The 24664-nt window shown below is 33.5% G+C and overlaps 4 protein-coding genes across 12 annotated transcripts; all 4 read right to left on the reverse strand.

Annotated features, from left to right (window-relative positions):
* Positions 1–1255: 1255 nt before the first annotated feature.
* On the reverse strand, positions 1256–3280 carry LOC18098120 (60S ribosomal protein L10a-2). Its single transcript, XM_006384750.3, has 6 exons — positions 3158–3280; positions 2998–3056; positions 2663–2882; positions 2210–2375; positions 1874–2079; positions 1256–1520 (listed from the first exon to the last, which is right to left on the reverse strand). The coding sequence occupies exons 2-6, from the start codon at positions 3000–3002 to the stop codon at positions 1467–1469; spliced, it is 651 nt and encodes a 216-aa protein (XP_006384812.1). The 5' UTR covers positions 3003–3056; positions 3158–3280; the 3' UTR covers positions 1256–1466.
* A 779-nt stretch (positions 3281–4059) lies between these two features.
* On the reverse strand, positions 4060–5322 carry LOC18098121 (uncharacterized). 3 transcript variants are annotated; one of them, XM_006384751.3, is made up of 3 exons: positions 5169–5322; positions 4610–5049; positions 4060–4304 (listed from the first exon to the last, which is right to left on the reverse strand). In XM_006384751.3, exons 1-3 carry the CDS (start codon positions 5288–5290, stop codon positions 4300–4302), a joined length of 567 nt encoding a protein of 188 aa, XP_006384813.3. In that variant the 5' UTR covers positions 5291–5322; the 3' UTR covers positions 4060–4299. The 3 variants fall into 3 exon arrangements, with proteins under 3 accessions (XP_006384813.3, XP_006384814.2, XP_024454952.2); XM_006384752.3 differs by lacking the exon at positions 4060–4304 and having other exon boundaries at positions 4406–5049; positions 5169–5321; XM_024599184.2 differs by lacking the exons at positions 4060–4304; positions 5169–5322 and having other exon boundaries at positions 4406–5147.
* A 5237-nt stretch (positions 5323–10559) lies between these two features.
* Positions 10560–16372, reverse strand: LOC18098123 (cell division protein FtsZ homolog 2-1, chloroplastic). Of its 7 annotated transcripts, none has more exons than XM_006384754.3 (8): positions 16305–16372; positions 15045–15789; positions 14163–14462; positions 13582–13672; positions 13215–13339; positions 12066–12158; positions 11052–11108; positions 10560–10979 (listed from the first exon to the last, which is right to left on the reverse strand). In XM_006384754.3, exons 2-8 carry the CDS (start codon positions 15678–15680, stop codon positions 10851–10853), a joined length of 1431 nt encoding a protein of 476 aa, XP_006384816.1. In that variant the 5' UTR covers positions 15681–15789; positions 16305–16372; the 3' UTR covers positions 10560–10850. The 7 variants fall into 7 exon arrangements, with proteins under 7 accessions (XP_006384816.1, XP_024455670.1, XP_006384817.1 ...); XM_024599902.2 differs by having other exon boundaries at positions 10560–10970; positions 13215–13342; XM_006384755.3 differs by having other exon boundaries at positions 13215–13342.
* Positions 16373–18575: 2203 nt separating this feature from the next.
* LOC18098124 (transmembrane 9 superfamily member 5) lies at positions 18576–22153 on the reverse strand. The gene is made up of 7 exons (XM_006384756.3): positions 21884–22153; positions 21711–21751; positions 20898–21486; positions 20658–20789; positions 19989–20145; positions 19397–19881; positions 18576–19163 (listed from the first exon to the last, which is right to left on the reverse strand). The coding sequence occupies exons 1-7, from the start codon at positions 22021–22023 to the stop codon at positions 18947–18949; spliced, it is 1761 nt and encodes a 586-aa protein (XP_006384818.1). The 5' UTR covers positions 22024–22153; the 3' UTR covers positions 18576–18946.
* Positions 22154–24664: the final 2511 nt, after the last annotated feature.

The raw sequence follows: 24664 nt of genomic DNA on the forward strand, positions 1-24664 counted from the left end.
TTAATTTGTAAAAATCATTATGTCCAATTCTCAATCAACTATATATTAAATGATGAAATTGAAAAGATAATCTCAATCATACAAAAGGATTTTTTTTAAAAAATAACAATTAAAAAAATAAAGATCAAAATTAAAATACAAAATAAATTTTATATTTCATTGAAGGGTGAAATTGAACCAAAAAAATCAATTTAATAAAAGAACAATAAAAAATTAAAACAAATTAAAAATTCAAAAAACAAGGACCACATTGGAGAATATAATATTGACAAATTGAGATTGAAGGGTGAAATTTAAAACAAATAAAATTTATACAAAATGGCCAAAATCAAAAATCAAAAATCAAAATAATAGATATTAAAGTTGAAATACCAACAACCAAGAGGGTCAAGTTGTAATTTTAAAGGAATGAGATAGAGAAGGAAAAAAAAGCCTATTAGCACCACACATATTTTTTTTTTTGTTTTTTTAGCCAAATACAGAATTATCTCTGAACTGATTTGATAATTATAAAAATATTATTATAAAAAATAAAAAATACTCTTATCTCAAGGTTTAATTTTTTTATTCTAAAAGTAATCATTTCACTTTGCATTTTAAAAAGACTTCAAACTTTGCATTTCAAAAAGACTTCAATGCAATAATGACGGTGTGCTATAAAAATAAAAATAAAAATATAATCATGTAGAGTAATGATAATAATAAAAATATTATAATATAATAATGATGATTGAGACAGTCATAAATCCTATTTATTTTTACATTTTAAAAATATTTTTAAAAAAAATTTAAAAAAATTTATTTTTTTCTTAGTTTTAAATTAATATTTTTTTATATTTTTAAATTATTTTAATATGCTGATATTAAAAATAATTTTTTAAAAATAAAAAAACATTATTTTAATATATTTACAAGACAAAAACAATCATAACCATAACCATACTTCCAGACAATAGTTCCACACAGGCTAAAAAAAAAAGTGTTAGACTAGCACAGCCAAAAACATGTTCGATCACTCAGCGACTAGGTCACTACTAGTTCCTGCCCCTTTTCCAACTACTATGAAATAGATGCTGGTTTCTTTTCCTAGGGAGAACAGCAAACATCCACAGTTGAAATATAGCACGCGGGTCAACAATGCGTAGAGAAATTTCGAGTGAAAGAAACTCAGGTAAGAACATACAATAGTGGCCAACTGGCTGTGTAGTCAAACCAAACGTTTAATTATGTGTATGCCAGGGACAACTCCAAGATATGTCAGGCAAAACATGAATCATTCAAAAGAAAACAAAGTTCACATCTATTCAGCAAAAACTTCATACAATTCTGGCAATCATAAAAATTAGAAGCATTAAAAAAAATAATAATCCAGAAACATAAAATCCTAATGTTCAAAGATAACATTTCTCAGTTCTGCTCATGGTAGACTCTTCTCCTCTTACAAAACTATGGTTGCTTAGAACTCCTTAGTAAAGGCGGACAGGAGTTCCCATGGTACTCTTAAGGTGCAGGGACTTGACCTGATTTCCAACAAAAAACTTTACATGAGTACAAAACCAATAAAGGACAAATCAAATAAATATCAATCCCAACAAACAACCCTGTAATTACTAAAGGCAAGATTTGAGTTGACAGACATCCTACTCCCACCCAACCAGTTAATCAGTTGCAGGTTATAGCCACAAGACATGAGGATAATAGGTAATGAACTATTTGTAAACAAAGCTACATGAAGCAAGCTATAACTAAATCAAAAGATGATTAGGTGCCAAAGAGAATAATCTAAGAGTAGCTCAAAATAAAAATAAAACAAGCATGACAAACCAAAAGGAAAAACTAATTTGCAAAAAGATTGATTAGGTTTATAACTCACATTTTGCCAATTCTTCTTCAAAAGTGAGACAAGGAAATTGACGCTCATCTGCACATTCTGGAAGATCTGCTTGTCCTCCATATCGCAGTTACCAACAGCAACACCCATGCACAACACTTTCTTCAACTGAAACTTCACAGTTGCCTTGATTTCATTAACCTTTGACTCTAGCGACTCTTGGTGAGTCACAAGGGTTGGGAACTTTCCTGCATTCAAGCGTAAAGCAGCATAAAAAAGAGAAACTACTGCATCCACAAGCCAATCAACACTTCAACACTATCACAGTTCAAGATGCAATAAACAAACATGGAGTATACTCATAGTAAACTTGCTTGCCTGCCTTGTTGAGGCCAGGGCCCAAGAGACGGGGAATCTGCTTGATGACAGACTCTGAGGCCAAAAAGGCATGATACTGCTTTGAAAGCTTCTTGACCAATTTCTTGTTTTTGTTCAGCTTCTTCAGTGCTTCAACATCCATCCATTGCAAGCCTATTGACACTGCCTGCCGACAGAAATCAATTGACACAACAACCACATCAAAAATTCTCACACAAAAAACAACTCCATAAATCTCACAGCCATCATCAAACAATGCTACCACAAAATAACACAAGCAAGCAATTCACTTTCTCTAAAACTTGCAACATTACAATCGAACCATTATCGAACATGTTCTATCACCAATTCCAAGATTTTGAGTTCAAAAGGGTAATATAAAAAAAATCCCCACAAATGAATCAAATACTTCTTTTACTCGATCTGTTTTGACAGAATGGAATAAACATTTACCTCCTCCACATGCTGAGCATCTCCAAGCATGCAAACCTTCATTTTGGGACGAGGAATGTGGGGCAACTTAACAGAGCCACTAAACCGCTTATCCTTTTGTGGGTCATAATTTTTCAAGCCAATCTGAAGCTCAATGGTCTGGGTGAACTTGCGTGGCTTCTCATTCACACCATTCTTTATGGTTGTCACAGCTTCTCTGATGGTATCCCCCGCAAGCTTACTGCATCCAAAGAAAATATCCAAAACCCTCCAAAAAAATCAGTTCTGGGTTTGAAAGATCAACGAACTCAAATACAAGAACAGAAAAAAAAACCGGTGATCTTTGCAACCCATACCTCATGTTCCAAGATTTCAACAAGGGCTCTCAGGATTTCTTTCTTTATTCCTTTCTTTCCTGTAAGAGAAACGAGGGGATGAATCAGAGATCAGAGAGTTGAAGTCAAAGCAAGGAAAACAGTGAAAAGTACGTAAAAGAGAAAATATGTCCGCGCTCACCGAAAGACGAAGAAACCCTAGCCAGAGAGCAGTTGGCTGAAGGAAGGTGTATAAATATGTCAGTGCCTGAGAGAGAGCGCTAAAGCTAAACCCTAGTCGAAACATTGTATGTTTGGTGGGCTGGGCTTGGTGTAATGTATGTTGTTTGAGCTAGGTTTTATATTTGAACATCTCCGTGGGCCAATTCCAGCCCACGACTATGTCTGCATAGATTAATCAATTCGTGGAAAAAAACATGTTAAAGACACTTGTTGAATTTATTAAAAGATTCGATTAGAGAGATGGATTTAGTTTTTGTAAAATAAAGATAAAATTGGACAGAGAATAAAAATTTAAAACTATTTTTGAATATAAATGGTGGAAAACAACACATGATTCTTTGGAGGCTGCAAATGTTCAGTAACATTCTTTGGAGGCTGCAAATGTTCAGTAACATTTCTTATCTAGGGTTTTTTTTTTATTTGCTTGGCCTCCATCACTGCTTCTGTTTAATTTAGGGTTCTCTTCAGAATGATCAAGTGATTCTTCTTGATGATGCAGGAAAATCAGTCCAAGTTTCCCTCGATGAAAGTTCAGGTTCTGGTTTCGTATCTGAAGACATGCATCTCTCTTCGTATTTTAGTGCTTTCATGGAATTCCCTGGAGATTACAGTACTGCTGGAGTTGTAGTCTCATTTTATACATCAAACGGTGACGAGTACAAAAACAATCATGATCGATGAAATTGATTTTGAGTTCTTGGAAAATATTAGAGGCAAACCTTGGTTTTGTTCCAACCAGTATTTATGGCAATGGAAGGCAAAAAGTGGAGGCAAATTCAGGATATTTACAAGTACTGTAAGCATTATGATTCTGTGCTATTTATAGGGATGCTCGATTGATCCAACCCAAGAACAATTAGCTAGTAAGAAAATTAACGTGCTAATTCTACATATTTGAATCAATACAACAATTAGCTAGGAAAAAATGTGCTGATTCTGCAGTTTTGAATGCTCTCAAGGGCTTGACAATTACTGGGAAAAAGAGATAAATGAAGAAATAAAGGATAGAACATCTAGTTTATTCCTATTGCTATGATCGTTATCGATATCCAACTTCATTGCTTGAGAGTCAAGTGGAAGGGAAACTGTAGTTGATATTTGTCATCCTGTACATATATATAATTGATGTAAACGAAGATTATTTTTCTTGTTAGTGAACGCATAATTAAGAGTTAAGACTAACATTATATTTACAGAAAATCATGCATTCTTCAACTCTACCAGCAACCTCTTCATTCCAGTAAATAATTACACAAATTACACAAATTCAGTGAAATACATGGATACTGCTTAATGCATCACTGATTAAAAACTAATAATTGATAAATCCAACATGCTCATCATTCCAGTAAATAATTAATGAAAGATAATTAGTTATTTGAAGATATCATCATGGATCATCAACACCTACTTGCTATGCTCAATCTTGGAGACCTTTTTCTGCGTTCCTCAGCAACAAGTGCTTCACGAGCTGAAGAGATTTCCTTTGGGGCTAACAGCTCATCGAAGGTGGAACAATCAATCCAGTCCTTGAGCAAATTCTCTTGTCCCCATGTATCTGGTATCATGACCCTACCAGCCACCTCTTCTCTATGCCTCTTTAATCTTTCACGTCCACAATCTTTATCCAACACCTCACGATCACCATCACCGCCACCTCCGTCACGATGTACTGCTCCTTGAGGAGGCACCGAGCTGGTTGCTTGATCAGTGCCGGAAAATGCAAGGGTTTGGCTAGTGGATCCACCAGAAATAATAGTTGTGTGGCTATCATTTTTAACTATATCAATGGTGGGTTCTTCTTCTTTCTTGGATTTTGAGAAATGGGAGCCTTCCATCTTGCTAGCCATGCTTCAAAATTGGGGGCGTGACAAAGGAAGATTGGCAAAGATTATTATCTAAAATGGGGTTTAATCATGGGAGAAAAAAATAATAATAATAAAAGCAAAGACAGAAGAAGAGAGCCCTACAGAAGAATGAGTGGGGGAGCAAGATTACACGTCACAGAGGCTTGCTTGCTTCGTATGGTGCATGGCATCTCTACGTCTCGGACTTTATGCTGGAGAGAAATTTGTGTGGTTTTAGTTATCATAGAGAGACATATTGAAAAGTATTTGATTTTTTTTTTTTTTTTTTTTATAGTTCTGGTGGGGTTGATGGCGAGCTTGAGGTGGACAAGGTGAGGAGAAAGGGAGTTGTTCTTCTATGGAAACAAGGATGTGGAATGTGTGAAACAAAATGTTAGATATTTTTTGTCACGTAAGTGACAAATTAATGAGAGCAAGCCATCGTAAATTTCTGAAAATAAGAATAAGGTTTTTCTAAAAAAAAAATATATTAGTTATTTTTTATGTGCTGAATGAGTTACTCCATGAACCAGCAAAGTTCATTTTAGATTTGGATTTATTTTATTTTAAGACCGGTGATATCTTTAATTAAAGTTATTAAACTTGATTTTGGTTATGGGTTAAACAAGTTGATCGTGTTAATTAAAATTATATTGTTTTATTTAAAAAAAAAGTAAGATTTTTTAAAGGTTATTTAAAAACAATTACTATAAGTTTTATGCACCTCATTAATTAACTATAAATTATAAATTAAAAGAGAATAAGTTTTATGCACCTCTCCTAACAAATGACTATTCATTTAAATATTATTTTGTTTGTTTTCTTTAATTTATTTTTCCAATCAATTTTTTTAAAAAAAAATTTCATCATTTTATATTAAATTTGTTTTTTTATTAAGTTATCACTCTCATTATATAGATCATGAGTTTGGCGGGTTAACCCAATTGACTCAGGTTTTTTAATTGAGTTTTTTTCCCTTTAATTTCATTATTTAATATTATGTTTGATTAAGAATTAGGTTTCATGATTTGTTTTGGTTTGATTTTTATTAGGTTATATCAGCTTCATGACATAGAATAGTGCTTAACGAGTTAACCCAAGTTGACTTGGCTCGTTTTTGTGTCATTTTTTAATTATTTTTTTTTATATATTTCATTGTTCAACATTGGATCCGACATGGTCGTTTGAGAATTGAACTTTTATTATTTGTTTGATTTGCTATTTATGGGGTTATCTTAGTCTAAAGACCAAAGTCACAAATTTGAGAGTCAACCTAGTTTAAATAAGGTCATTATTTTTTTAATTTTTTTTATATGAGATTATCTAAGTTTGATGATCTGAGTAATGGTTTGATGAATTGACTCAGATTATTTTTTTTTATATTTTTTTTTTCTAATCTTATCATTCAACATTGGACTGATTAAGGATTGTTATTTATAATTTGTTTCGATTTGCTTTTCATGAGGTTATCTCGGTCTTATGACCTTAGTCATGAGTTTGGCAGATTAACTCAAGTTATTTTCTTAGGTCCTTTTTAAATTGATTATTTTTTTCAATTTCATCCTTCAAGATGGGTTTATTGAGAACTAGACTTCATAATTTATTTTGATTTTTTTTCTATGGGGTTGTCATAGTCTCATAACTTGGGTCGCAGATTTGACATATTAACCCGAGTTGACCCCAGTCAATCTAATATATTATCTTAATATTAAAAAAAAATATCATCTTGAAAATTTTTTAGTCAAAACTATGATTTTTACGAGTTATATGGGTTACTTTTAGACACGTAAAGTCAATTGAGTTATATCAAGTCAATTCTCACATAATTTAAATTGTTTCGCATTTAAATTTACTAGCCAATGTATCTATTTGAGAAACTTTCACGAGTCTTTAAATATATTAACGAAAAACCCTAGCAAGAACACTTTTTTTCCTTTATCTAATGATTTTAAAGCTAAATCCATTAAAGAAGGCAACCAAAAGATTAGAAAAAATAGCACATTAATTAACAAAATATTTATTTAATTTTTAAAGCTTTTTATCACTTATTTTCACTCGATTGTACTGTGAAATTCGTATTATGTGAAACGAACATGGAGAAGGAAAAAAAAAGTTTAAACAACACTCAGATAGCAAGTGGAAGAGTTTCTTTTGTCTATGCAGAGATAAAACAGAAACATAGCTTGTCAGCCATGTGAAGCTGCTGGACTATGAACAATTAAGGTTGCAGACAAATTGCGGGCATCAAGGACTACCTTAACCTCATTTCCTCATATATATATATATATATATATATTAGAATTGTGATATCTCATATATTACATTGATGGGCAATAAAAATAAATAAATAAAATATAAATAATAGTTTATGAACCTAGTAGATTTAACTATGATATAATTAACCAAATCAAATTTAGTTCAAAATCTAACCGGGTTAAAATTAAAATATTTTTTTTAATGAAACAATATTGTTTTAATAAAAAAAATAATTAGAGTTCATCCACTAAATTTAAATTGACTTGATGACCTAGTAACTATGCCTTTTATCAAGTCAAACTTCGGTCGAGTCTGACAATCATGGTCACATGTTTGATTTTTTTTAAATTAACACAATAAAATGATTTTTTTTAAATTAACACAATAAAATAATTTTTTTAGTAAAATAATATAATTTGAGCTTGTTGTGCTTCTGATGCACCACATTTAATAAATATCGTTATTTTCAAACGCGACAACTACAATGTTGTGCTTCAGAATAGCAACAACTTACATGTCACATATTTAAAGCACGACATGTTGTGAAATTTAACCCCTTATCCAGATCAAAGAACACAAACATAACAACCATTTCTTTTAAAAATGACACCAACAACCTCTCTCTAAAAAAAAAAACCCATGAATTACTTGTTTTTTCCCTTGAAAACACCAAAAACTCAAACTCGTCTTATTCTCTAAACCTCTTAGGATGTTTTTCTCTTCAAAAACCGTCGCCCACTGCCACCGTCGCCCCAACACTTTCTAGTCCTATAAGCAAGATAAACATACTACATTGTTGTTAATAATTATATGGGTTTTATATTTAATTTGTGTTTGGTTTAGTTGAAATGAAATTATTGTTCAGGTTTCAGGTTGAGTTTAGAGTTTGTTGAATTAATGATAAATTAGTTATGAATGTCATCAATTAGAATTGATTTGATGTGGTTGAGCATGAAAATAACATAAAGTAGATTAAATTTCAATTAATTATTCATTGCATTGAATTTTGGATAAGTTATCGACTCATTTACACATTATAGTCCTTGTCATTGTGGCTAACTCATTTTTTTTATATTCTGAATTTATATCAAGTTCATACACTACATTTCACCTTACATTTAAAAATAGCTTGATGTAATATCCACAAAACTTTTTTCATAATAACATAGGATATGGTGATGAACACATATCTCATTTACAAGTATTGTTTGTAATATACACAATTCCACAATATTCATCATCTTACAATATATATTTCACACTTCCATAATATACACCATTTATAATTGTAGCCTCGTCCTTCTGGTTAACTTAATTATACATCACATTCACATGTTTGAGATATGCTTTATTTAAATAATAAATAATTAAATAAAATATTTTTTTTTAAAAAAAAAGTGATGAACACCTACCTGATAATCCAGAAATATGTCTATCTTCCAATGCTAGTCCAAACTCGAATGTCTCTCTTGATTTTTCAAGGAAACATCTCCTATCAATAACCCAACTCAATCTAATCTATTTGTAACAATTACACATTCACATCATAATCTGTATTTGAAATAATCCATCCTCATTTTCCTCTCCAGCCTTTTTTTTTTCTCGAGAAGTCCTGTCCCCAGTCCCCTGCACCACAAACCAGTCGCAAAAACCTGGGCTACAACAGGAGGTTTCTGCTTCTATTTTTATATGCTTGTGTCACGATCAGGACTCATATTTTGTGTCCACACTCAACATTGGTCTACTTTATTTACTCTCCTTGTCTTTAGCTTCTTGTTTCATATATTTTTGGACAACTAGATAGACTTAATCCCACAGTTGCATGCATGCATCTGGGAAGAAAAAGAACAGTTTCTTTCTGTGATGAAATAAATGTAAAATCCATGATCCCAGCGAATCCCTTAATGTTAAAAGAAAGAAAATTAAGAGCAATTAAAGTGGTGTATAATTAATTAGAGAATCACATGCTTCCAGTTCTACAATCTACAAAAACAATCATGGCCCATCAAAGAAAGCACTCAAGGATTTCATGCCATCATGTATATAACGAGGCTCTCCTGCCGGATCAAATCTAGAAAATTAAGCAAGGAGAAAGATAATTAAAGAGATTCATCATTTATTTAATTAACAGCTACTTTCTACTCCCAATCGTTGATGAGAAGTTCTGGCTCTACGTCCCTCAGCGACAAGTGCTTCACGAGCTGATGTGATTCCTTTTGGGGCTAACAGCTTGTCAAATGATGAATAATCAATCCAATCTGTAAGCAAATTTTCTTGACCCCATGTATCCGGAATCATCACCTTGCCACTCACCTCTTCTCTATGCCTCTTTAGTCTCTCACGTCCTGTAGTAGTAGTAGTAGTAAGAGTAACACTTTCTCTGTGCATTAAAATCAATGCCTCGGCTGCCTGCTCTTTCACTTCATTCCCAACATTCTCCACTCCAGGATAAGAACACCATGTTTGTGCTTTGTTCATGATTTGCGAGGGTTCTGCCCTAGAAGGTGACTTTGGTTGCCAAGAAAATGCAATATTCCTAGTCGTGGGTTTTCCTGGATTGGAGGAGGGTTCTTGTTTCATAGATGACAAGTGCATGCCCTCCATTTTGAAGCAAAATACCGGGGCTTGCTACACTAGGGAGTGCTGGCTAGATTTTGACAAGGCTTGAGGCTTATAAAATCTTGATTGTGTGTGCAAGAAAGAATAGATGGGAGGGAAGTTATAATACAGATCACAAGTGTTAATTTTTTTTGTATGGTATCTGACAACCCTACGTCTCATCATCCATGCTTCTTGTTGGGGTCAGATTTGTGTGGCTTAAGTTGGTATAGAAAGGTAGATTTGAATAGTACACAGCAGGACTCTTCTAATAAAAAATATGTTTCTGTTTTTTGGATGGCTGAAGGTGGCCAACAAGTGTGCGCGGTGTGCACTAGCTAGGTTTGGTCCAATACCGTCGGTTGATTTGTATGTGAATTAATTGAGGTGGAAAGGTAGCACACAGGAATTGATTTTCTAGGGAGCAAACATGTGGATGAGTATAAAAACAGAACAGGATCACAGAAATTGATTTCCTGAGGCAAAGATTTTATGACATGTATATAGAGAAAATGAGATATATTTTTTAGAGTATCATACTTAATGCTAAGATGAAGACTAAGAACCTATTTTGATCCCAAAAATAATCTCTGAGTTGAGAAATCACTGAAAAAAGGTAACCAGGCACAAGTGGTAAGAAAGCTTCAAGGGGCCAAAACAAGAAATAATAAGTGGCATCTCACTAGGATTCTATTATATCACCCAAAAGGCATAGATCAATGTCATATTGATGTACTACCAAATTCTTTATTTGGAGAAAAGAATTGGAGGCTCTACACATACCACAAATGCAATTTTAAAAATCTAAACTTGAACAATTATTTTCTGAGTGAATCTCTAGCATTCCAGTCAACTCTAAAGGGTGTCAGGAGAAGATCTCTGAGAGGAAAAGAAAAAACAAAGAGAAGAAGAATATACATTTCAATACAATGAAATAACGAGCAAAACAGGTCACATTCGTGGGAAGAGAGAACGGCCCTTCTTCCTCAAGAACTCAGGAATCTCCACAGAGCCACCATCGGCATATGGTGGACGTCTATTTGTTCCAAGAGAAACATCACCATGAGCACGCTGCGTCCCCTGCATTTTGGCCGGTCAAAAGGATATAAACAGATAAAATTTATCATAAGAAGATGGACCTCAAAAACATACCTGTCCTTCACCTTCATCCCGGCGATTGAATCCAGTGGCGATCAGGGTTATGCTAACCTAAATGACAAAAGGACACCAACAATAACTAAATAAAGAGAGATGATTATCGCTTAATCAGACTTAAAGCTCATGCAGCAAGAAATGTTATTTATAATATCCTCATACATCAGAACTCAACAACATAGAACTTCAGCTTCCAGGCTCTTCGAACAGAAGAAAGAGGTAGAACCAATAAAGATTTCTTTTTGGATTCATCCCTTGGAGTTGAATACCTCATTATCACAAGCTAAATTAGCAATTTCAGATGTCATGTTTGTTAATTACAGTTATAAAAACTCAATTTTGATTTATTGTTTGCTCATCGTCAATACTATCTTAAAGGAAAAACATTATGTAATCTGACGTACAAAGCAAGGGAAATGGGATTGCTAAACATAATGGTTCTCTAATAACCTGAAAGCTCATTCATACCACTAACTTGAAGGACTCATGCAATGACATTAAAGCTTGAAGTTCAAAAGAAAAAAAATTATAATAAGATTAGAAAAGGTTGCATAAATTCGCATTCTTGAAAAATTAGCTGTATATCTGGGTTTTCTCAGTCCTTTATTGTTTGAAGTCTTCTGCTTTAGGCTTCATAAATTGATTAGTAAATTCATTAAACGGGTTATCCAGAAATTCATGTGGAATTGCTTAGCAATTCAATTCATTTTTTATGAGAAACTTTGGTATATAGGACATATACAGTTCTGGAAGTTTTGACGTAGAAAAATCTTTGACAAAGAGAAATTGACTCTTGATGGCCACTTGAATGAGAAAAGCTTTGCTAAGGTCAAATTTTGTGATATGCAACAGTAATCATTTATCTGTATTTTCTATTTCGTCCTCAGAACCTCAATTTTTCCTTGTATTCCTTTTGTTTAATTTTTTTTTTAAGAAAATACCCTCCAGATTACCTGTTACCAGAATAATAAAAAACATAATGTTACAGTTATTTCTCTATTGCCTACTTACTTGACCACTTAGTGCTGGATCGATCACTGCTCCAAATATTAGGTTTGCAGTTGGATCCACAAGGTCATATATAACCTCCGCTGCAGCATTCACCTTCAAGAAATATGACACAAGAATTGAAGTCAAAATATCTTCTCACTAAATAGAAAACCATGGCAGGATGCTAGTATAAAATGGGTGTAGAGAGCCATGTAGCTACATATTAACCCAATTCGTTATAACAAATTATAGCACAAATGCACACGACATTGGGTAGTGTTTTAGATAAACAAGACAGATTTTTTCACTGCTACAATCCCAAAGGCATACAAGTAAACCACTCATTTCATTTGCCTTTCCCCTACGTGCAATAAAGTTTGTATTGGTATGCAGAACTTGCACATTAATATATGTATGTCTCCTCAAAAAGCTGTTCCAACTTCATGTTGGCCACTGTAGAAGTAGGTTGACTATTAGGATGTGGCCAGTAGAGATGAGAATGCACATGTACAGGCCATAGTTTTCTCATCATTCCCAGACAAGCTGGTGGCATATGTTGCTTAAATCTTTTTAAAACAAATAGAAAAAAAGATGCAAGCACCTATCTAACTGATCAAAGCCAGGATATAAAGGATGCTTGTACAGACTCAATTTCTTTATCCAATAACAAAAAATTAGAACATCCAATAAAGAGTGACAATTTATCATGCTAATAAACCAACAGCATGACCATGATACTATTTCACAAGGAATTTTACTTTTTCCAAAGACTTCATTCTGCGAGAGCAGGACCACTATTTCATGAGTTAAGGACATGGCATGCATTACAGGTAGCTTAGCAAATCTATGTGTTCTTGTTTTGCTTGAAAAACAATTACATACAAATTAGTGCGCCAACTCTCCAAATCCTAACCTTTTGGATTGCAAAAACACAACAGTGATAAAGACTCATTACAGAAAAGAAAAGATTGCACCCATTTGGCATAAAAAATTATGCTTGCAATCTTGACATTTTCCCCTGGGGATTTGAAACACAAGCAGTGAATGTGCATGCCTATATGTTTAATAGTTAATATTCCCTAGTACTCCCAAAAAAACTACTAAAAAGTGCAGGAGATAAAATAGCAATAAAATCAGGTTCAACCACGACACTCAGAGAAGAAGGCCCACCTCAAACAATGTTAAATCAGTTCCACCAGTTATATTCCACACAATCCCAGTAGCTCTTTCAATGCCAATATCTAACAAAGGTGATTGGATGGCATTCAATGCAGCGTCTCTAGCCCTGGTCTTCCCTGCTAATCAATAAAGCAAAAAAATTATTACAGCTAGACAATTAAAACTTTGATCATGATGCATCAAACAGTTTTGTGCAGAAACAATTGAAGGGAAAACAGAAATTGAGAATGACACCATGAAAGAGGCAGGCATTCAGAAAAAATAAAAAAGAGGTGTACCACAACAACCCGAGAAATTAATAATAGAAATGCATGTAGTGACATAACAATGTTATTCTTTTCTTTCTTCTTTTACATACCAGTTGCAGTTCCTATTCCCAAAAGAGAAGAACCTGCATCTTTCATGATAGCTCGAACATCAGCAAAATCAACATTAACCAGACCTGGCACCTGTAGAAGAAAATTTCCCACCATTAAGAGGGGAATAACTGAATAAGTAAGAACATTGCTGAATATGGTTGACAAAGGAAAGGAATAGAAGACAGAAGACAGAGGCCTAGAGACATGGGATAAGTCCAGAAACCCCTGTCAGATGACTGTAGCAGCCTGGAAATTGGCCTTCTCTTCTTTTGCAGGATTTGATAAGTAAGAAGTGTCTGGTTGCAAATTCAACAGAAAATTTGAAGTAGAGAGAAATAAGTGCGAATGTTAGTTCCAAAAAAAGGGTTTTTTTATAATTATAAAATCAAGTGCATAGACATTGTCAGAGCTGATTGAATGGTCAAACATTAAACAAACAGTGAAATTGTGCATAATTATAAGCTCATGGTCATGGAATATGAGGGTTAGCACATGAACATCACACATGATTACCGGAAAAGAAATCATAGGAAGCCAAAGACACAAATTAAATTAGCATTTGTCTTTACTCGTTCCATACCATGATGATGTCAGAGATACCACGAACACCTTGCCGAAGTATGTCATCAGCCAAGTTAAATGCCTCTGTCACTGGGGTTGATTGAGAAACTGCAGTCAGCAACTTGTCATTAGGAATAACAATTAATGTGTCGACATTGTTTCTCAGAGCCGCAATTCCTTCCTGAGCTTGAACAGCGCGTCTTCGGCCCTCAAAAGAAAACGGTGACGTAACAATACCAACAGTCAGTATTCCCATAGACTTTGCAACGCCAGCAATAACTGGAGCCCCACCAGTGCCAGTTCCTCCACCCATTCCAGCCTGCAAATTTAACGCATCAACAGGATATCATAACAGAATGAGAAAAGCAGCAACAATCAGGAAGTACAGTACTGTGATCTATTTCTAGGACTTGTGAAGAACTACATGGAGACAAAAAAATATATAAAGGGAACCCTCAACAGAATGTGGTAGATCTAGCAATTGTTCTGGCCTGATTTTACATCAATATCTGATATAACATGAATCAAAGCTATGATCTGATGATATGAACTTGTAATTTTGCACTTCCTTCAACAACTATAATCTTCCCCCATTATTTTCCAATTCAGGAAAAAAAATTTAAAGCATTCGATTGACAAAATTTGACTACAGTTGAACTCCCATATCTATTGGAATTACTACTTAACTAGATATCAGCAAGGATCAATGGGAAGCCTAATATGCAGTTCTGCAAAACACAAAAAAGTGTGCCTCTGATCTCAATATTCTACTGAATTGTGCAAAACTAATAAATTGTTCTTTTCAAAAAGATGATAGAAAGGAGTTCTATATCTCAGGACCTACTTTCATCTTACTAATTTTTTAAAACAAATAACATATAGGAAAAGAACTAGGGCATACTGTTATGAAGACCATGTCTGCACCATAAAGTGCCTCCTCTATCGCCGCTTTGCTTTCATTTGCAGCATTCATGCCTATATCCGGGTTTCCACCAGCACCCAGACCTCTAGTCAGCTCTTTGCCAACTTGCAATCGATTCTCTGGGAGCACTGGTGACATCTTCATTGCCTGAATATCTGTGTTCACTATCCAAAACTCCACCCCTGTCAGAGAACTCTCGATCATTCTATTAACAGCATTAGACCCACCACCTCCAACACCAACAACCTTGATCTTGGCTTCATTGTAGTTGCTCATAAAAGAGGTATCCCCTGAGCTCTCGGTGACATTTCTTCCAGACGTCTCCTTTCTCACACTAGAATATGTGTCATTTGCATCACTTCTGAGCATTGAAACCTCGGGGTGTAAATCCAGGAAAGAGTCTTTGTGATTTGGACTGATATTGTGAGAGTTAACCGAACACCTAATTTGCGAGATACTGACGGCATTTCTTCCACATGCGCCCCATGAACCTTTCTTCTTGTCGAACCTTTGGGCCGTAACTATTCTACCAAATCGGTTTTCTGTTGAAATCCTTCGTCCTACTGAAATTTGAGTACCAGATGGCGTGAAAGGCGGAGATACACAAGACGCCATACTAGAAGGGAAAAAGCAAAATTCTTTAAATTACGATTCAGTAGTGAAGTAGTTTAGAACCAAAGCTGCCCAAATCGAACTGTTCTGCTTACTTCCATTCTTCCTTAACCTGGTCAAAGGTAATAACAAGTTAACCAGTCAAGATAAACACAGAAAACAATAGCATTACAGAGAAAAGATTTCAAACTTTAAGAATCCATCTTGGGTCAAGAAAACAAAACAACATTGAAAAAAAAATCAAGATCCAACTACCAACCCCACCCCATATTTCACAAACAAAAAAACAAACACTTTCAAGACTCTTTCTTTATTTGAAACTATACGCACATAAAATTGGCCACGAGCACTAATAATTCAACAATTTAGCTACAACATATGCCTGGAATAACCAAGAAAGAAGCCGATAAATGGGGGGAGGGGGGGGGGCCTAAACCACCCATCACTGCATCAAACAGGAACAAAAATGGAGAAGATGACATCTGGACATAAGTGAAACAACATTTTAAGAAGAAAAAAAAAAACTATAAAACAACTCACAAATAGAATGGTAAAAAATCACAAACCCCAGCATGGAAAATTAGAAGAAGAAGAAGGAGAAGAAGGAAGCAAGGTAAAGCTAGTTACTTGACTGCGAATGCTGAAAATTTAGGTTATGAGAGAGACTTGTAATGTGACTGAGATGATAACGAGCATCTTAAAGTTTTTTTAAAAAAAATTATTAAAATAATATTTTTTTTATTTTTTAAATTTTACTTTTAATACTAATATATTAAAACAATTTAAATATATAAAAAATAAGTTAAATGTGATTTTTTTAAAAAATATTTTTTATTTAAAAATATATTAAAATAATATTTTTTAATTTTTAAAATTTATTTTAGATATTAACATATCAAAATAATATAAAAACAGCAAAAACAAATTAATTTTATAAAAATAAAAATTTCAAAATTTAATGAAAAACCTCACTCAAACACACCCGAATAAAATTATTAAAATCATTAATTAACTCATAAAATTATATAATTTTATAAATTAATAAATATTTAACATATAAAATCACTTTAAAAACTTGAATGATAATTGATATATTTTTTCTACAACCCTTTCCTCGGAATCATCGAACTGTTACTTCTATCATGGTTTTAAAAACAAAATATATGGCATGAGAAAGAGGAAAGCTTCAGCTGTTTAGGAAAATTAATAATGAGAGGAACTTTTGTAAGATTAAAGAACAAGAAAGTGATTGGAAAAATAAAGGAGTTCTCTGAGTTTTTTTTTTTTCATAGAAAAAACCAAGTTATGTACCAGTTTATTCATGTCAATATCTTATTATATTTGTATTTTCTTTGATATATTCATTCATTTAGTCATATGTATTATGATCTTCTTTTTTAACTAAAATTTATTTAAAATTATATAATATTTGGATTTATTATAGGGCTGATTTGAGTTGATTCTTGAATTGTTGAACATATAGCATCTAGAAAACAATTCTTCTGATAATAGGCTTGATGTGGAACGGCAACATGATATAGATATTGAAGAATCATGCTACTATGACTTGAAGGTTTAAATTGATGACAATTTAGAGAATTTAAGGAGTTTTGAGTTAAATAACATTATCAATATTGATGTCAGTGCTAGTAATAGAACTAATATTCACAGTATTGGTGTTAGTACTACTAGTGACACTAATAATTCACTTAAAGGTAATGATATTGATGAATATTTGAGGAATAACAAGGAAGATGAAGACAATGAAACTAGTTTTAGTTTACATGACATACCAGTAGATTGTTTTGTTTTATGTTTGTTAATTGTTAGTTAATAAAAATCTATGAACATTAATAATTGTATTGTATTTTTAAATTACTTAAATTATATATAATTTTTTATTTTAACTACATTTAAATTTTTATTTAAATCTGTATTTTAATATGCTTGAAGTATGCATAAAAAAAATTATAATTTTACAATTTAAATTTATATTGTATTTTTCATGTTAAAAATATATCGTTGACGACTTTGTACCCGAAAGGGGAGAGAGTGGCTTCTAGTTGTGTTGTTGAGGTTTTTGTATTCAGTTGTCTTTGAACGGAAAAGATTTGTCATAAAAATCTTAGCAGTCAACTGGGCTAAGATCTTGGTGGCACTGTTGCAGCTAAGGATAGGAGGTAGAGCTAGCCATGCCAGTCAGTTTCTGAAAGGTGCTAGTCTGCTAGAGCCTCTATGGCTCAAGTCATTGGTGGCTCGCCGCATGCTTGATAAACAAGACCACCTCCTATATGAAGGTGTCATTTATTTATTACTGCCGTTGAAATGCTGTCAAGAGTAATTTTCAAAATAATTTTTTATTTAACTTTTTTCAATAATTATGATATAAAGATGTCAAAATCATTAAAAATCAAACAAAATATTTAAAAAAATATTTTTAACTCCATTATTGAACACATAATTCGAAAGATCAATAAATTTTGAACGAGACCAATCCTACAGTCAGGTGAACACGGCTGGGTTTGCCCTGAGGTTTCCCTTCTTAATTCCATTGCCAAGTGAAAAGGTGTTTCTGTTCCATTATATGTTCATTATGAGAAGTAACTTCATTTCACATCGATAAACCTGGCGGGGGTTTTTTTTCCCTTTTGCCATCATCAGGCCTGTTGATCTTCTGAGGTTTTTTTATCCACCATATACCAGGAAAACAGTGTCTCCTTGGGATAGATTTGTTCATTGGCAATGGATCTTTTCCTTCTATTTTATGCAGGTGGAGAAGCAAGATGCCAAGAGTAACAAATAACTTCATGAACATGGAAATATAGTGATAGCGCCTGTATCTAAATTTCAAACACCTATTTTACATGAAATGCCCGCAAACATATCCATGCACACATCTTGGTATAAAAAGGTGGTGTTAACTTCTTGCTCACAAGAAACTAGAACATGTTTTTGAATGTGTTTACTGTATACAGGCATGCTGCATGATCATCGATGATAACAAATCTCGAGTTCCCAAAAATACTGAAAAGTTAGCCACCTTCCAAATATACAAAAACATGGTTTCCTCCTTGCTTTCTGTACAGTGCTTTTTAATTGCTCAGTTACAGGGAAAATTCACCATCTGCTACATGAGAATCGACTATGTTTTGCTCAGTCACTCCTCCCAACCCCCACCTCTCCATTAAAACAGCAAATGAACTAGTGATTTTTGTTGAAAGCAGTCAGAATAAAAAAATAAAAAAAAGGGCCGTTGAACAAACGCATATTCATTCACTCTTAGCAGCGTGGTAAATGTGGCAAACAAAGGCGAAGGAAGCGCGGAAACTGATTGTACCGATTATCAAGAAAAATGCATAGCACATGCAAGCATTATAGCCAAAGAAGAAGGATAGCTGCATAAAACCACTCATGCTTGACCTGGAAAAGAAGTAGATGCCATAGCTAAACATAAAAATGGCCACTGAGCCCCCACACAACAGAGATCTGCATCAAACCAAAAAATAAGTGATGAAAAATACTACACCTACATTTTAAAAAAGAAAAGAAAAGAAAGAGACTTCTTTCCATTAATAAAGTGAAGTAGCTAAAATTAAGAAAATAAACCAAAAACCTGCCTGCTCCTCGGAAACCAAAAAGAAAACGCGAACAAAATAAAAATATCGAAAACACATTCAAGGGAAAGAGAGTAAATAACAGGTATAAATGAAAACTCATACCTCCACCACCATTCATGGTCTTCCATAGAAAGCTGAATGTATGTCATCCCAATACTCAAGATTGCAGTCAGCATGATAAGTATGATGAATGTGACAAACAAAATGCTAGGAAGGGTGCATATTTTGTAGCCCCACAAGCTTGCATACAAGTGATGTAACTCAATGGCAACTGCACTAAAAGGCAAGAGTCCCCCAATAAACATTTGACAAGGTGTTCTTCTATACCATGATGATGGTGGAATTTCCCTTGGATGACTTTTTGTAGCAGAAGGTGCTTGAAATTCAGTCCTAAAACGATGCCCAATCAGCCCTCCAAAGGCAGATAAAGGAATGGCTAACAAAATGTATATGAGAAGAATCACTAGAATGGTGCCAAAAGGAAGTGATGCCGTGGCCCCATAAGATACAGAAATTGTATTGAGAACGGACAATATCACAAATGATGGACCTGGGTAGAGAATCCCACTAAGAAGTACACTCCTTTCCTGAAATTAACAATATGCCACAAAAATCAGGAAAAAAACAATCAGAAGGAGCACGCACTAAAAATTAAAAACAGAAACAATAAAACAAATCCAAACAATTCTCTCACCCATCCAGTTTCGCAAAACTGATTATGGAAAGATGCAGTGGTATAGCCCCCAACCACAGATGAAAGTGCATAAAGCAGGACAAAATAAGTGAACAGTGCTCCACGGTTGTAGGGGTAGAGCATGCCAACAAATGCCAAAACAAATAAAAAGAAAACCCTGGAAAAAAATTACAGTTTGGAAAGAACATAAATCTTAGAAATCTGGTACTTGTAAGGTTAGCATATGAACAATGTAAATGGCTTCAAAGGCGCAATTCAAATCAATAAGCTTGAAATTCTAATCTAGTTGAGGTCGGTAGACCTTTTCCACCTTTCAGTTCTATTTTGTTCTAAAAGGTCCATGATACCAATGCTTGGAAAGTAATAGATACAAGAGCACCGTATATCAACACCAGAAACAAAATATATTTCATGATGCTAGATTTGTTAAGCTCAAATGCAAAGAAATTTGATGACATGTACAGAAAAGGAGGTTTTGTTGTTGCTCGGCAGTGAGGAGGAATTCAAGCCTGCTTTTGAAATATGGCAGCAACCAGGCAAGTGAACACCGAGGCAAAATTTGATATGATGTCCCTTCCCTATAAAACTTTATGATGATGCAACCTAAAGAAAGTTAATGGAATATAGCTCGATGTGGAGGACAGAAAAGGATGCTCCAAGATCACTTACACTGTCAGCAGTTGAGTTCCTACCCCCAAGACAGCACAGAACAAGGACATGTTTTGAGGGTATCTGAAAACATCACCATGTATGTATTTCCAACCGACTTCCCTGTCTTCTTCTTCATCTCCACTGGCAAATCTGCAACATACAAGAAAAAAGCTGAGGCCAAGAATACCAAATGACCAGCTCATAACATTATCTTCATCGTAAAACCAAATATGAATAAAGTATTAAAGGGAACATTACTTTCCCAGATCCTTCTTAAGAAGTCGCTTAAGAAACACCATAAGTAATCCTGTAAAAAGCACAATGTTGGCAATAGAGATAAAGAATGAGAACCAGCGAATCTGCCTTCGTACAGGAAGCAACGAAGCCCTTGCGTACTTGTCCATCCTGGTCTCAAACTTGGATGACGTTGCTTTCCAAAAAACCGAATAAGTGAACTTCACATCCATATCAACATCATCAGTTATATCGACAGCATGGTCAGGGTCACTAAAAGCACTTATTTCTATGACTTGGTTGTCATTATAAAGAACATCAAACTGCACGTGTTTGAACAGATAATAGTTGAACTTCTTCTCTCCAAGGACCCAACTTTGCTCTTCAATTTTCCCAACAAAACCCCATAATGGAAGATCGTCGTAGTACATTTGGAAGTAAAAATCATCAATGACAGCATCTCTAAACCTAGCAACTTCATATCCTTTAAGCCTCTTGTCACAAAGGGTCACCCCAGTTTTGTCCTCCCTGAATTTCAGCTCATACAAACCACTACTCAAACGATCACCATTCAGCACTTCCCCGAGTGTTTCCTGCTTTAGGATTATATTATCTGCAAACCCACAAAAAAGATACAAACTTTAACCACTTCAAACTCTAATATCTTCACCAAAACATCAACTAAACAAAACCCAGTAACAATTTACCAAAAAAGAGAACCTATAAAAAATTTCCTTAATTTTCACTGCACTGCATAAAATTTCCATTTTCTCACAAAATCATATACGACCCTTTTTCTTAAGCATTAAAAACAAAATGGATCATCGAAATTCGAACCTGGATGGCAAAATGGCAAGTCATAGTACCAGTAAGTCGCACTGCAATACAGAACAAAAATTGCAGAAATATATCATAAAAACAAAAACTTTATTGTCCACACCATACGCAACAAGGAAAAGATTAGGACTTTAGCATTTGAATGAAAGATTTGAGCTGATATAGAGAAGTACCTGGGATTGTGCAATGGACCCACTTTGTTAACAAACAAAGGGACATGATCTCCAGCATTGTAGCGGTGATTGGATGGTGAAGAGGCAGAGAATCCAAAAGAGAAGGCTAGAATAATAAAGAGGACTAAAAGGGAGCTCATTTTTCAAGTGGGTTTCGAGTCAGGGCATGAGATGCAGATCAATGCATTGCGGGACGGAGTTTGGTGAGACAGAGATGCTCTGACTTCTCAATGAAAGACATGTCGTTTTGGCCCATTTGATGCTCTGAAAGATAATTTTTTTATAATTCAGAAAGAAAATTAATTTTTAATGTACTAGAAACATTAACTATATATTTATAACTGAAGCATTCATATGCATGAGTTTTAAGATACATTAAGGGTAGATTGCATGCTTAATATAAAATCAGAAAAAAAATAAATTACTATGTAAGAATTGATATGATCCAATGATACCTCACTATTAAAACCATAAAAACTTTGTTTCCTGAGCTAGATGAGCAGGTTTCACTCAATTAATCCATAGTCCTTTTAGGTGCTAAAAAAATTGCTTGAAAGAATTGGCAAAGTATTTGATATGTGAGACCAGCTTTTATGCTTGAAGATATCAATGCCATTTCCCTATCGACTTCTGTGCTAATATTCTTGGACAAGTGGAAGAGACTCCGAGTTCGTATGAATTCCCTATAGCAGTGGACACTACTGCTGCCTGCTGCCTGCTGCCTGCTGCCTGCTTACCCTTCAACCTGGCTGCACCAATCGACACCTTTAAAATGAGCTTCATAAATGACATCAAACGATCGGTTTGCTTTGTTAAGCTAGTTAGCATAGTTGTTACACTGGTCCGATGGAATGATTTGATACCAAACTCGAGTTAAGTTTAAAATTATACCAGTTTTAATATTAATCTAATTAAACCTTAATTGTGGATTGGAAAAGTGATTTTTTAAAAAATTCAATCTGATTTTAAATATTTTTCTTTGTACAATTGAGTATTTTTTTAGTTAAAATTAGTATATAATTGTATGTTTTTTTTTTTTAAGGATGGTTAAATTGAAAAACAAGAGACTGAAATGAAAAATTTAGATAATATAAGTAGCGTTTTTGAATTTTTCTATTAAGTATATTTTAGTCCTTAACTTTCCTTGCTATATAAGATGACCAATCCCTTTATTTTTTAAAAACATATATTTTGATACCAAACTTTATTTTTATCATTTTTCAGTTTCATTTTCATGAGTAGATAGAGGAATCACCGAATTTCAACCAAGACAGAGAAAGTTCTCGTTGGTAACGATTTTGACCACCAAACAAGTTAAAATTTGTGTCAATGAATTCCATTAAATGAAGAGAGTCTTATGGTGATTGTCTCAAGCCTCAATGTAGCTTGACAAAAAACAGATCTAGGTTATGGATGTAATTTTTTCCTGGTTTGATTTAGCCATTTTGACTTTTTTTTAGGTTTAATAAGTTGATAGGTTGGTTTCTTGGTGTTTTAAGGGTGTTTTTGCAGTTAAAATGAGTTAAAAAAATGTTTTTTTTGGTAAAAAAAACCAATAGGCCTAATTTTCTAAGCACTGTAGGGGCGACTGAAATATGAGATGGCAGACAACACGTCGTCTACTACAACAGGTAATGTGTCGTCTACATATTCCTTTTTTTTTTTCAAAAGATAGGGGCGAGTTGTCCGCCCTATTAAAAAAGAAAAAAAATAGGAGGCCAGCGCGTGGGCATGGGCTTCAAGGCCTGCGTGCTCCAGCTTTTTATTTTTTGGTATTTGTTTTTCGATTAACACCTTTCTATGCCTTTTAAAATATTTTTTAATTTTGTTTTTTTAATTAATATCTCTCCTATATAATGTTTTGGGCTTATTTAGCCTTTGTTTTAGATAACAATTATTTTTTAAATTATATTGGGTGTCTTTAATTTTTTACGAGGTTAATATGACTCGTCTGTATTATTTTTTATATATTTCATATAAATTTTATTTATTTTTATAAATTAAAAATATATATTTTATGATATTTTTTTTCCTTACATGATATTTTTTTTCCTTTCCTTTTATTCAATAAATTTTATGTATCTGTCAATTTCTATTACAAATTGATTTTAATAAACAAATTCATTAAAACAACCGGGTAAATAACTCATATTATGCTATTAAATATCTTGATTTATATTTATCTTTTAAATTTTGTAATTTTGTTTTTATTTATCATCCATTTCTTTTTTCTATCAAATTATTCCGACCTCATGATCTAAGACGCATGATAAATACGTAATCTTCTCATATTCCATGTCCATGTCATATATTTCACGTGTTAACTCAACTTTGCCGAGAACAATATTTAATTTCATTGATTTTTTATTGTTGCTGCCTCATTTTTTTCTCTTATAGCATTATCAAATTAATCAAAATTTAACTTAATTATTGAATTTTTTTAACTTATTTAAAAACATGATCATCTTCTAATTTTTCTTTTTTAATATTAAAAAAATTTAATCAAAATTGTGAAATCCACGTGCCACCAAAGTTTCTTCTATTTAGGTAATAAATCTAAATATCAATAACATTTCATCTATTGATATCAGTGCAAGGCTTTCATATAGCTCAAGACAAACTTTAAATGACATGACAATTTTTCACAAGTAAATGGAAAAGCAACATGTAGCTAGGGATGGTCTTGAAATTAACCCAAAACCACAAGGGCTTTCTTGTAAATGGAAAAGCAACATGTAGCTAGGGCAATATATATAGAACCTTCTGTATTTTTAAATGGTT

Source organism: Populus trichocarpa, chromosome 4, assembly GCF_000002775.5.
Source record: "Populus trichocarpa isolate Nisqually-1 chromosome 4, P.trichocarpa_v4.1, whole genome shotgun sequence".
In the NCBI taxonomy this organism is placed as follows: domain Eukaryota; kingdom Viridiplantae; phylum Streptophyta; class Magnoliopsida; order Malpighiales; family Salicaceae; genus Populus; species Populus trichocarpa.

Bases quoted from the DNA above. Each gene is read 5' to 3' on its own strand.
- LOC18098121 (XM_006384752.3), bottom strand. From the start codon at position 5,290: ATGATAACTAAAACCACACAAATTTCTCTCCAGCATAAAGTCCGAGAC. The intron at 5,050-5,168 runs GTAGGGCTCTCT...CCAATTTTGAAG, and splicing joins GCTCCCCCACTCATTCTTCT to CATGGCTAGCAAGATGGAAG.
- LOC18098123 (XM_006384755.3), bottom strand. From the start codon at position 15,680: ATGGCGTCTTGTGTATCTCCGCCTTTCACGCCATCTGGTACTCAAATT. The intron at 13,673-14,162 runs GTATGGAACGAG...TTTCTTCTACAG, and splicing joins GTATCTCTGACATCATCATG to GTGCCAGGTCTGGTTAATGT. The intron at 12,159-13,214 runs GTGGGCCTTCTT...TATTTCTTGAAG, and splicing joins CTGATTTAACATTGTTTGAG to GTGAATGCTGCAGCGGAGGT.
- LOC18098120 (XM_006384750.3), bottom strand. The intron at 2,080-2,209 runs GCAAGCAAGTTT...GCTTGAATGCAG, and splicing joins CCCTGGCCTCAACAAGGCAG to GAAAGTTCCCAACCCTTGTG. The intron at 1,521-1,873 runs GTGAGTTATAAA...GTTGGAAATCAG, and splicing joins TGAAGAAGAATTGGCAAAAT to GTCAAGTCCCTGCACCTTAA.
- LOC18098124 (XM_006384756.3), bottom strand. From the start codon at position 22,023: ATGAGCTCCCTTTTAGTCCTCTTTATTATTCTAGCCTTCTCTTTTGGA. The intron at 21,752-21,883 runs GTACTTCTCTAT...TCTGTATTGCAG, and splicing joins GGTCCATTGCACAATCCCAG to TGCGACTTACTGGTACTATG. The intron at 21,487-21,710 runs GTTCGAATTTCG...GTGGGTTTGCAG, and splicing joins CTTGCCATTTTGCCATCCAG to ATAATATAATCCTAAAGCAG.